Source organism: Diplotaxodon limnothrissa, linkage group LG7 (genome assembly GCF_057381915.1).
Source record: "Diplotaxodon limnothrissa isolate DT_005_m linkage group LG7, D_limnothrissa_male_GT1.1, whole genome shotgun sequence".
Classification (NCBI taxonomy): domain Eukaryota; kingdom Metazoa; phylum Chordata; class Actinopteri; order Cichliformes; family Cichlidae; genus Diplotaxodon; species Diplotaxodon limnothrissa.
In genome coordinates, this window is record NC_140602.1 from 25,548,843 (window position 1) to 25,561,482 (window position 12,640).

The 12,640-nt window shown below is 39.0% G+C and overlaps 1 protein-coding gene across 1 annotated transcript in view; it reads right to left on the reverse strand.

Moving 5' to 3' along the window:
* The window catches only part of asz1 (ankyrin repeat, SAM and basic leucine zipper domain containing 1), a 33,437-nt gene extending 22,397 nt beyond the window's left edge, over positions 1–11,040 (reverse strand). Inside the window, exons 1-4 of the mRNA XM_085357767.1 lie at positions 10,933–11,040; positions 9,728–9,830; positions 9,438–9,560; positions 1,482–1,593 (exon numbers count right to left, since the gene is read on the reverse strand). Of these exons, the coding sequence (XP_085213893.1) occupies positions 1,482–1,593; positions 9,438–9,560; positions 9,728–9,830; positions 10,933–11,040 (446 nt within the window). The remainder of the gene's footprint in view (positions 1–1,481; positions 1,594–9,437; positions 9,561–9,727; positions 9,831–10,932) is intronic.
* Between the last annotated feature and the right edge of the window lie 1,600 nt (positions 11,041–12,640).

Genomic DNA, 12,640 nt, shown 5'->3' on the forward strand with positions numbered 1-12,640 from the left:
AACAGGGAAAAGGGGGCACAAAGACATACTTTTCTTTCTTATTCTCATTTAAAATGTCTAGCTTTTAATAAATAATTATCCGAATCTTACACCCAAAGTTTTAATCTGATGTAAAATGTATAGAAGTCCATTACTGTATATAGTAACTATTAAGTCTAATATACCCTAGTAAGCTATAGTACTTTTTCCTTTGTGGAGGTACCATCTGTGCAGTCTGCAATTCTGTTGAAAAAAAGATGTTGAATCTATTTAATTATTCTTGAAAATAATTGATTTCTGTGTATTTTCTTTCTCACTGCATCAAATTATAGTTGATTACATTGATTAAGCATCATGAGGTGGAGGGTGGGTGGTTCCCTATCTATTTTTTTATTTTTTTTGCTGGGAGTTTCAGAACCCTATTAGTTAGGTTGCTTACTCTTTAAAATACCAGAATAGGGAGGATGAAGTAGGTTTAAGTTTATTAGATTGATCAGTTTTGCTGAACTATGAAATATTTGGGTGCTGTGTATTTTTTTTGCATACAGGTATAACAGAATAGCTTTAGTGTTTTGTTTTGAACTTGAGTATGAACTTATACAAAAACAAGATATTTAAAAAAAAACAGTTTTATTGATTAAAAAAATACACTATATTGGATTCATATCGGTATCGGCAGATATCTAAATTTATGGTATCGTATCTGACATATCTCTCGTCACATAAAACATAGACATCTTTTTCCAGTTTTATCATTATTATCTAAAAAAAAATTTACATTATAAAATTATTGCACAGGTCTCCTCCCTTGGGATCATAATGGGCTATCCAGAGGTTGAAGGTGCTGCACGCTAAACCTCTGGGAAACCAGGCAACTCAGTCAACTTAATATAGACCTTAATAATTTTTCAAAAACACAGCCAGACAACAGCAAATTTTCTAATTATTTAAAGTAACTAAGAGGTGGTAGCATCCAAAATTTCACACACAAATTTTCAAGGTATCATATCAACACAGCTTGAGGAGCATTTCAGCTGTGCTACAGTGCTTAAAAGCCCGCTCTGTTGTGCGTTGTTTTTTCACCTACACTTCAAGGCTTTGGACCAACAAACTACCAACACCACACTGACTGGGTTCAATTCAACAAAATGTGTAAAAAAAGTTTCTAGTCTCTTGCCCACCCTTTACACTCTATGTTTGTTTGTCTGTCTGTCTGATACCCGTCTGTACATGTACATGCCATAACAGGACATTCCAAACAAAACACACAAATATACACACACTGTATGGAGCACAGTGGTGCATAATGCTACCACATGGCAGCTAAACATACGAGAACCATCAAAGGAAATATGATCCAGCACCTCGTTTTTTTCCTCCCCTGTTCTAGAAAAGTATGAAGTGTTTTTATTTGGCCTACATCAAAACGGGTGTGACTGTGCGTACTGTGTTGAAAATCCCATAAATATTTTGACCTAAAACACATCTGCACCCTCCCTCACCTGTCCACCATGTTGGGGTCAGCATTTCTGGACAGCAGAAGCTCCACGCAACGTGCAATTTTGTCCTCACTGGCAGATGCCGTGCAGCTGGCCATGAGCACCGTCCAGTGATCTGTGGAAAAGAACAACAACAATTTTAAGAGTCACTTCTATTTTAATAAACATTTAGTTTAGCTCGGACTATTAAAAAAATACATTAAAACCATATCAAGCTGGCACCAATTATACACATGTAAAGATTGCCACTGACAATGGAGACAACATTTTTGCTTATTTTGTGGAGAAGATGCAGACAGACTGCAGCTGACAAATTCCACCTGTGTGTGAAACTCATGCCAGGCACGTTGTTGTCTGGTGTCGATGCAGCTGCTTGGACGTGCAACCAAAAAACGCATCCTTGTTTGAGTCTAGTAAAGCTTTAGAGGAAGCATTAAGAACTATACTATATGGGTTTGAAAGCTGATTCATGTTTGGCTGATGCTCGTAATACCATGAAAAGATATCAAAGAAACAAATCAGTTTCAGAATAGTCCAATTTTAGAGACCTCAAATACTACGTTATTGCTTTGACAAAATCACTTTCAAGTGATTATTACATGGCCAGTTGCCCAGGCACATTAATGGCTACATTAATAGCGGATGTCTACTACTACTAGGTTTTTAAATGTCTGAATGAATGTCACTATCTGCCCTTGATTTACTTTTGCCCTCACTCTTATTTTAAAAGACCAATTGCCACTATCCAGCATGTTTGCTTGTTCATGTTCCTCTTGTGGCCGTCTATGATAACATTCAGCTGCTCCTTCAGTTAGTCCCTCCACTGTCTCGAGAACATAGTACTACTGCAAGGTGAAGGGCCACTCTAACCAGAACCTGCAACATGTGGATGCAGAGATCACCAAGCCGAGACTTAACAAGAACTACTGTCACCAGCTGCTGTTCGTGACGGTTCCTCCTGTGTTCCCCTCTTTCCGTTTCTCACTTTGTGTGTGATTTTGAACCTGTTCACTCTTTTAGATTTCTTCCTGTTATATTTTGAAGATAACTTCCCTCCTTTCCTGCCGTTCTTCTTCCCACTCCTGTTAACTTCTGATTAAGTTCATCTGTTCCTTACATCCTTTAAATCTGTGTCTATTCCTTCAATCTCTGTCAGGTCATCTTATTTGCGTATTTGATATGCTTTTGTCCCCCTTGCCACCACTGAGCAATGCTTTGGGTATTTTACCATGGATAAATAAAAACCCCTAATTGAGTCCCTTAAAATTAAACTTGGTTTTCAGTCAGTGTTCTCTCAACTACTGCCAACATTTTTGCTGTAATGAAAACTGCAATACTTGAATTTAAAAGTACCCTACCTGTTTACTGAATGGTTTCTTCTGGCCAGTAGCAGTGAAGCTCATGTTTTTGCACAGGACAAGTGTTCCTTCTGTCTCATGTTTGTTTTTGAAGAATTGTGTAGTTAAATCACTGTATTTACCTCTTGGGGAAAAAAAATGGTATGCTTCTAATTTATAATTACGTTACTTGATTGATGATTTGCAGTGATATAGAAAAGGATAAAATATCTGAACCTGGATGGAGCAATGGAGACTGATAGCGGTTTTATCTGGCATCAGGAAGTGTGGCTGCTTTTATGGACCCTTTGACTTAGAGGATTTGTCTCCTTATCTTAAACTGATAAAAGTATTCTGAGACCTGTGGCAATGCTCTCAATTCCTGGTTTGTTCCGGTAATGAGTGACTCTCTAACTTGTGTGCTTCTAAATGCGTTTAGATGTTTCCCTGTATGTGTGTTTGTGCGCACAAATACCTAGGTCTCTACATCTGTATATGGGTTTCTGTGTCTTTGTGGCTGTGCATGTTTGGCTCCATATCTGTGTGTGTTTATATTATGTTCGTGTGGGTGTAAACCAGACTGCCTGGTTTGCGTCTACAGAGGCCTGGAGTAAATAAATCTGAGGCCTGAGAATAAGTGAGAGGGCATGACAGCAGCATGGTGAGCTTTATCAATCACTAATGCATTCCTCTGCTCAGCATCACTGCTTGGACAAATGCTATCAGGATCTGACCACACGTCAGCCCTCATCTACTCCATTTAATTGTTTCCTTCACCTGCCTGAAGCAGTGATTGCCAAGAAAACTGTGAAATCAGTCACACACAGTCCAACTCAGCATTCTGGACTGAGAATTAATTGATATCAGATATCAACACACTGACGAGTGCCGTTGGTCTTGGGTCTGGGGACTTTTAGCAGACAAATGAGGTTTTTTTTGGTGGACACTCTGGGAAATTAAGAATGGAGTGATTTTAAATATTTTATAGTCAAACTGACAGGGATGGAGAGAGAAAAAAGTTGCTGTTTTTATCTTAATCTGAGTAATTTTTAATTTTGGTATTTTTAAACTGAAAGCCAATCAGTTTTCATGGCTATTGTGTCTGCTGGTATTTGGGAGTGCTGATCAGAATAAGAAAATTCTGGAGTGGAATTTTTAAGGTTTGTGCAAAATGTACTGTACGTAAAATCACACCAGATAAACCAAGTGTGCTTGGTTCTATGCTTAATATTTCTGGCTAGTGATAATGCCTTTAGGTGAGTAACATAATTTATTTACAAGAAAACAGACATGAGAGATCTGATGCATTTATATTGTGGATGATTCGACTTAAGGCCCAAGCAAAGAAAGCAGGGAACTATTTAGGAATGATGACTACATCCATCTTTTCCTATAAAGTGGGGAGAGTTTAATCTATTCCAAAATCTTTCATCAATACAAGCAAACTTCCCAGAATCAGATGTCAGTCAGTGCTAAGCTGCAGCTTTGATTCTAAAAACAGTCCAATTTTTAGAGGTCAAAGGTCCCAATTACTGTAGCTTTGTTCCTTTATCATAAAGTTACATTCCATGTGATTCACTAGGGAAAAAAACTAGAAAAAACATTTTTACCAAAAACTAAACACAGATTCATTACTATCTGATTAAAGTAGGCTCAACTTTCATATCTCCACTGAAAACCATACATATATACACTACAACACGGCACTCTTTGAACTCTTTAACAAAATGTGTTTGTGGTGTGTGCTCCAGCTACAGAACTGCAAGAGGATACGTGGTTTTATGAGTGTAAAACTGTAAACCTTTTAACATGGAGGCGTTCTGCTTCCTTGGTTGTTTCATCCAGACTGATCTCGAGCCAACAGATGCCTTCAATTTTTCTTGCTTTGGGATGAGGGTTCAGCTAAAAAGAACTCAAAGGATCAGCAGTGTGTTTCTGCAAGAGTTCCTCACTGGCGTCACAGCCGATAAATAATGTCAGATGAAGCATAGCGGTGCATAGGTCTGATTGGTTTCCTGATCTTTGGCTTCAGCAGGTGAGGAAATTGATAAAACGTGCCATGGGGGAAAAATAGCTCGACACCAACGCAACAGAGACTATTGGGGGGGAATTAGGCCAGGGTGTTTAATATTCAAGTCTGCAAGGCAAAATGAAGGACTATTGTCTAATCACACCATCTGCCCTTCCTGAAAAGCAGTGGGTAAAAGATTGCACAGGGGTCAGTGGGCCCTACGGGTGTTAATGTTAATGTTGACCATCAGTAAAAAGTAGTCTGCCTAAACTGTTTGTTTTTTTTAATCTATGTAATTGTAAGACTCTTAAAAGATTAACACTCAAAAAGTTTACAACTACTACATATTATAAAACAAAAGGCTGTTATCATGAGTTTAAGTTTTAAATTTCCTTTGGTATAGCTATGAAAGTGCTGAACCAGACGCATTTAATGAGATCTCACCACTTTTATGATGATATAGGTACATTTCGCAGAATTTTGACACAGAGTGGCTCTTTGCATGGACAGAAATGCAGAAATGTCAGTTATGCTTGACTGTTAACACTGGTTAGCAACATATACACACACATATATATATATATATATATATATATATATACATATACATATACATATATTGGTGATTTGCATATTTGCACTGCCAAAAAGCCTTTTGCATAATTTTCCTTGTAACTGCTTTGATCCTTTGACTTCTCATACTGATTTAAAAAAATATTTTTAATTAAAAAAAAAAAAAAAAAAGAGGTAGGATTACAGCTGTATTTAAAAATCGAACAACAAACTCCACTGACTCCTCTCTCACTGCTATGTCCACTATAGCTCAGGGAGAAGTTGCTGTCCCAAATGGAGCAGTTTAAGTATCTTGGTGTCTGGTTCACAACTGAGGGGAGAGTGGAGCAGGACACCAACAGACAGGTACTGCATCTGCATCACCTGTCTGTTGTGGTAAAGCCAAGCATGAAAGCAAAGCTGTTGATTTAACAGTCGATCTATGTCATTATCCTCACCTGTAGTCACAGGCTTTGGGTAGCTGGCAAAGGAATAATAGTGAGATTATAAGCAACAGAAATGAGTTTCCTCTGAAAATTGGCTGGGGTCACCCTAAAAAACAAAAATGGGACCTTTGTCACTTGGGAGGAGCTCATAGGTAGAACTGCTACTCCCAAGTGTCGAAAGAAGCCATTTTTGAGGTGGTTTGGACATTTGACCATGGCAGGCCCAGGACATGGTGGAGGGATTACATCTCTCGAATCGTTTGAGAATGCCTTGGTTTCCTACCAGAAAAGCTGGAGAAGGTGGCAGCGGAAAGAGACGCCTGGGCATCTCTACTTAGATTGGTACCCATCTAACCCAGACCCATAAATAACCCACGATTGTAGGTTATTTATCACTAAGAATACCCATTCCTTAAAAAAAAGTCCACTTCAATTTGATCTGGTGACAAATTTAAATGACTCTCACATCTCTATTTGCAGACAATGAGACAGTTAACACTAGTGCACACTAATGTTTTACCAAGTGTCTATGTCATGCAATTTAAAGAGCTATACAAGCCATCACATCAGAAATAAACAGTAACACAGAGCACTGAGGAATAAAATAAATATGTTAATATAGTCATTTCACAGCTCTGTGTGCTTGTCATGATCAAATGCCCAAATCAACAATTTTCTGCAACTTTACCGTTTAAACATATTTGCAACCACAGTATTGCATTCTATTGTTTTATTTTCGTAACATTTCATACATCTTCATCTCCTGTTCTTTTGATTATGTTTCTGATCGGATTAGGTGTCTCTTAAACTGAATTTAGATTGCGTGCAGAAGAAGAGTCAAATGACATGTGAAAATCCCTTTTTAAGTGGGCATGCACAGAAGCTGAAACAGAGAGCCTACATTAACAAAGACAGTTGATAACCACCACTGTTGTACCAATTCTCTCTGACCGTGGTTTTAGGTTTTGTAATAAAGCACAGTGGTTCTCAAACTGTGGTACACGTACCACTAGTGGTACTTGGGCTCTCTCTGGTGGTACGCGGGAAATCTCCAATGTTTTTTAAGATTCAATAATATACCATTGTGGAGGTATGCAAAGACGACACGAGATTTCCCCGGGCTCTTCTAGGAGCCAGACTCAACCAGAAAACATCTCCCCTAGTGCGAGTCCTCCATGAAGAGCAGCCTTTCCCTATCGCCAGCGGTCGCAGCCGCTACAGAGCACCGGCGAGCTTGTTTCTCCGGGCCTTAAAACTGCAAAGGCAGCAAGGCGCTGTCACGCTGATGGTAAAAACACAGCCCTTTTACGCAATGCTGCCATGCCGCAATCCACTTCTTCTGCGAGTGGGCGGTAATCCTTCGTGGCCAGCAGCGGGGAGTTGGCGAGGCCAGCTCGCACTGGCATCTGTCAGAGGAAGATGTGAGTGAAGAGGAATCAGCTGTCATCCGTTCCTAGCAAGGACAACATGTTCTACATTTACTCGAGAGCAGTACCATCACCCAGGCCAGAGAGAGAGAGAGGAGTTTCTCGGCCCGCTCTGCATCGGAGAGGGAGTGGCACTGCAGCAGCAGCACCTTGACAGCGGTTTATTTCCCCTGGGTGGGAGGATCCTGGAGGAGGGTCATCACAGGGCGGGTGGACAGTGGATCCAGCGAGGCCACCACATAAACTTATTTGCATGGTATTTAATGCCAGCATTCGTGGAGAGCAAACTGAGCTTCGGTGTGCGCGAATCACGAAGGAGGGTCGTGAAGCCAAAAATCCGGCAGCTTAACCGCCACAGTAAAAATTCAAACGTACAGCTCTGCTATCACTTCCGACATAAATGAAGACAGAAAACTAAACAGCAGTGGCGTTTGTAGGGTTGCTGAAGTTTGGCTAGCTGGTATATAATGATGTGCTGCGTGGTGGCTAGTAGGGCTGCCACAAACGATTATTTTGATAGTCGACTAGTCACCGATTATTTTTGCAATTAGTCGACTAATCAGATCATGCATCCATTGGATGTAAAACGTACAGCTTATTGCACCAGCATGCATCTGCTCTTATATAACTATCATTAGCTTACAGCTGGTATGTTTAAGGTATGTGCTAACTAAAAATAAAGGCAAGATGATAGTTTATTAAATTTTATTGAAATTTGCAGATTGTTTCAGTGAAGTTTAATAAACTCCTTGCTATCTAAAATATAACGAGACACCGGAGTATATTCTTGAGCATCTCACACTTCTGATAATCAGTTGTCTTCTTGACGTTTATTCAGCTGTGTAAAAACTATAACTTTAATCTCAGCCAAACCGATTTACTCAGGAATAAATAAAAAAAAAAAAAAAAGGCAAACAATAAAATTTTTAAGTTATCTAAGTGACTTATATATGTTTAACCTGAGTAGCAAAAGACGGCGGTGGGTTTAAAAACGATTTGCCGGGAGTCCGGTGTTCACACTGGCTCTAGTGAGCTTTGCCCCCGGCTAGCTATCAAGCTAGTGGGTAACAGACGTCGGAGCGCTTTTAAAAATATGTGTTGTCTTGATAAACTGAGCAGATATTTGAGGTTTACACAGCTACATTCTCGCCTGAAAATATCTTAAACGTTTATTTTGTGACCCAGAAAGAATAATAAGAGTAATATTAAAACTAACTAGCTGCTGCCATTGTTGGAAACTGAGCTGGGCTGCGCTATGAATTCTGGGACACAGCTTCTTCTTCGGGGTTTAACGGCAGCTGGCATCCTTGTACATGCAGTGCTGCCATCTTCTGTTTCAGTCCGTTATTACACTCTTAAATCCTGCTACTTATTCCTGCTTTTGGGATCTTACAAAGCGTCAAACAACGCGTCGACTATTAAATCAGTCGTGACTAGTCGACTAATCATGGCAGCCCTAGTGGCTAGCTACACCGCTATGGTTAGCATAATATAAACACAGTGAAGCTGGAGGATGAACTCTAACTTTTTTCCACTTAATAAAAGTTAACATGAGGGTTCCCGAAGGTTAGGGACAAATGCAATCGCATGGCAGGATGATGTAAACGGACCAAACTTCAGTCCGGAAAACAACTGCAATATAAGGTTAGTCATTAATATACTGCTGCATGGGTGTAGTTACATCATAAGGTTTTAAAAACTGAGCTTTAAAATGAATAGTGATAATAAAAACCGAGAGGCCGACAGTGATCACTGCCTTTTTTAGGGGCTTGTTCAGATTATATAAAAAAAAGATACAAAGCATTAAAACATGTTAAAAACACAACAGCCTTAATAAACGCAGAGTAGTTTGGACCTGGAAAAAGGTTTCATCAGGTCATCACTTAAAGATCGGATATCTCACCTGCTGTGAATCTTTTAATGCAGTACAGTTGTTATTATTATCACTTGTCACATCCTGTTTATGACAGTTAAAATAAATAACATTCATATAAGAAATAAAATTGTCTCGTGTAAACTGTATGTGGCGTTAAACAGGTCTATACTTCTGTACTTCAATGTTGGTCATAACGTGGTACTTCACGAGCCATATTTTTTATGAGGTGGTACTCACTGCGAACAGTTTGAGAACCCCTGATATAGCAAATACAAAGAAATTCTGGCTATGTTGAACAAATTGTTTTAACCTTTGCTGAAATTGGCACTGGCCCCTCTATCCAGAAGCAGTTTGGCCAGGTCATAGTTGGCCACGCTGACAGCACACATAAGTGGAGTCCATTCAAATCCAAGCCTGGTCTCCACATCCACACCTGTCCACAAAAAGCCACAGCAAGCAAGACAATCAAAATAAATTATTTTATATGGATTAATAGCAACGTTAAACAAAAAATCATATTTAATTGAAGAATTGTTAGAGCATTAATGCATTATTTAGAGACAACTATAATGTGTGATACAAAAAAAATGAAGTGCTTGCCATTGTCCAACAGCTGTTTAACAGTGTCTGTGTCTCCGTTACTGATAGCTTTTTTCAAAGCTGACACACTATCTTCTCCTTGTTGTTGAACAGCATCCAGCTCCTGTAAAAATATGGAACAACCATAATCAATAAAAACTGATTCCTTCATATAAAAAAATGTTAGTGCCTCCAAAAGAGTTTGTGGCCTTGCACCAAAGGAAAATCAAAAAGAATATAGTAATGTGTATGTGTGTATATTGTTTTTTCCTTCCTTCATGTTTTAAAGTTAGGTTACAAAGTCTCTTCTGACTCATCGGGATAATCGTAATGCATAATCAATTCAGATGACCCGTTTTAAGCAATGAAAAATATCAATTTATGTTAACGGCATTGTGTACATGTAAAAAAGTCATTATTAATAACAGTCTTTGCTTTACTCAATGTCTTTAGCTACTGTATTTATCTATTATAGAGAACTACTAGATATAAAGCTGTGATGCTCAATATTTCATTTTGACTTATTTAACTTTCATTTTTGTAACCTTATTTAGCCATTTTTGTATATTCTGCTTTCTTGGGCTACTCTACTTTATTTCAGCCATTTGTCTTCTAGAGATGGTACTTTTTTCAGCAACTGTAAGTGTATGTGAAAAGGCTCTGTAACACCTGTCACGTATGTCTGTGGGTGTCCTGTTGACTGCTGACACACAGTGTGTGTGAACCTCAAGTTTTATTATTTTTTAGCAAATGTAGCGATTTTTATATGGCTCAAAATGGTAAGTGCATCCATTTCCTGATTTTTTTAATCCATTTGACTAAAAACACTTACCCCTGTGTAACTTAAACCAGCTGGTAATTAGCATTTATCCTATATTTATGCATGTAGGAACCCTGCCCAAGTTACAGCCATGTTCATTTTTAAGCAGCCTCTGAACAGCAATTCAAGAACACCAAGGGTGAGAAAGAGCGGCAGTTGCACAAACTCCTGAAACTGAACTCTTAACAATAATTAAAGAAAACAGCAAATTGGTTTTCTTTGTATGTTAAATTAGCTTTCTACTACAGTAAATAAAATAAATAAAAAACAAGAAGAAAGAAAGAACATATGAGGTTCGTTAAGTTAGCTCATGTTAGACACAGAGGTTGCAGCTGTTGCTAGTTAATGCTATCACTAGCAGCATAAAGGCAAATGAGAAAAGATGGAGGGCGCTGGTGTTGAGAACCTTAATGCAACCAGAGGTTTTATCCGAATAAGGCGAGATGTGCCACTCAGCTTCGCTGCCGTCGCTTTCTTCTCCAGCCGCAAAGGCATAATCCATGAAGTTCGCCATGATTTAGCGCAATAGCTCGCTAAGCATCGGTCAGAGTGGACTCTACAGGTCACACTGGAGAGACGTTTGAGGCTGCGCACCATGGCGACCCGGTGTTGGGCGGAGTTTGACACCAAGCCAATTTAAAGAGTCCTGTTCTAGTTTAATAGGAAAATACAAATAACATAAATAGCAGTACAGTGTTTTCATAAAGTTACGCTGTACACGGAATTAAAATTGTGTCTTAAAACAGGAATTTTTGTTGTTGCTACAAGGCCTTGTTTTTGTCCTGTCTCCCGTCCTCATCCCTGTTTGTGACAAATGGCTTTTCCTCCCTGAGCCTGCTTCTGTCTGAGGTTTCCTGTTAAAACGGAGTTTTTCCTTTCCACTATCACCATGTGTTTGCGCCTACAGGTCATCCCATTGTTGGGATTTTCTCTGTATTATTATAGGGTCTTTATCTTACAATATAAAGAACTGTTATTGTCATTTGGTGCTGTATAAATAAATACAACTGAATTAAATTAAAACAGGTGTGAACCTCGGCTCTTTTATCTAATCTGCATGAAGGTAGAATTTATTGACAACAGCTGCAAGGGACAGTCATTGTCCAGAAGAGGTCACTCTTTCTTCAGTGCAAGTCAACACCGGTTGTAGCCAACTGCAAGCATCTAACAGTGCATCTCTCTGTATTTTTCCTCAGGTCCCCTTACTATCTTTTATCTTTTCTATCCCGCTCTGGCTTACAAATCACACTGAAACAAGCTATAACTAAGCACCCTTTTTCTGATTTACTTACTTCTTTTCGTATTGAATTTTCACATTGCTCTTCCCCGTGGTCTTTCTCACACCCTGGTTTGTTGTTTTCAGTTATATGATTATGGCTCATGGACATCAATGCCAGCATCGTTTTCTGTACGGAGTTTTGGAGCAGTGTTTCTACTTGAAACATGAAACGAATCCTTCACTTTCGAACAATTCTTTGCTTCTTTGTTCCAAACACAAACTCCACTAATATTTTCTCCCCTTTAAACCAGATTACCTGTCAGCACGGCTATTTCAACAAGTGATCTAATACCACACTTTATCTCTGTTCCCTTCAGGAATGTCTAGGTTTTAACCCTCCCTAAAGTGAAACGGTGCTTAACCTTTTTTTAAAGAAAAAAGTTCGTCGAAATATGTAGGAACTGTACCAGCTATTAAATAAAATGCCACAGCTTGACTATCAGAGGCAGCTTGGTAGACCTGCAGCAGCAGGACTAACCTGACTGTAAAACCTGTTCATTCGGCGGTTTTTATTATGTTATTTATGCTTCAACAAGACGTTTAAATGTTAGGTTTTCACGTTAAAACCCTAACTGTTTGTTATTTCTACTCTTCTTTTCTCTCCAAATTACCTTTTAACTGAGTGTAATTGAAGTCAGGATAATTCACATTTTGTGAGTTCTGCACTCCGGTCACCTCCCACATCTTTTCTGATCAACTAACTTGTGCCTCTTGAGTTTGGTGCCACAATATTACCCTGAAGCCAGTCGGCGTGGAAATGACGTTTCGGTTGTTGGCGAGCCCATAAAGGATAGACTGTCCTCTCCCTGTCACAGAGTGAGAGGGAGATAAAAGA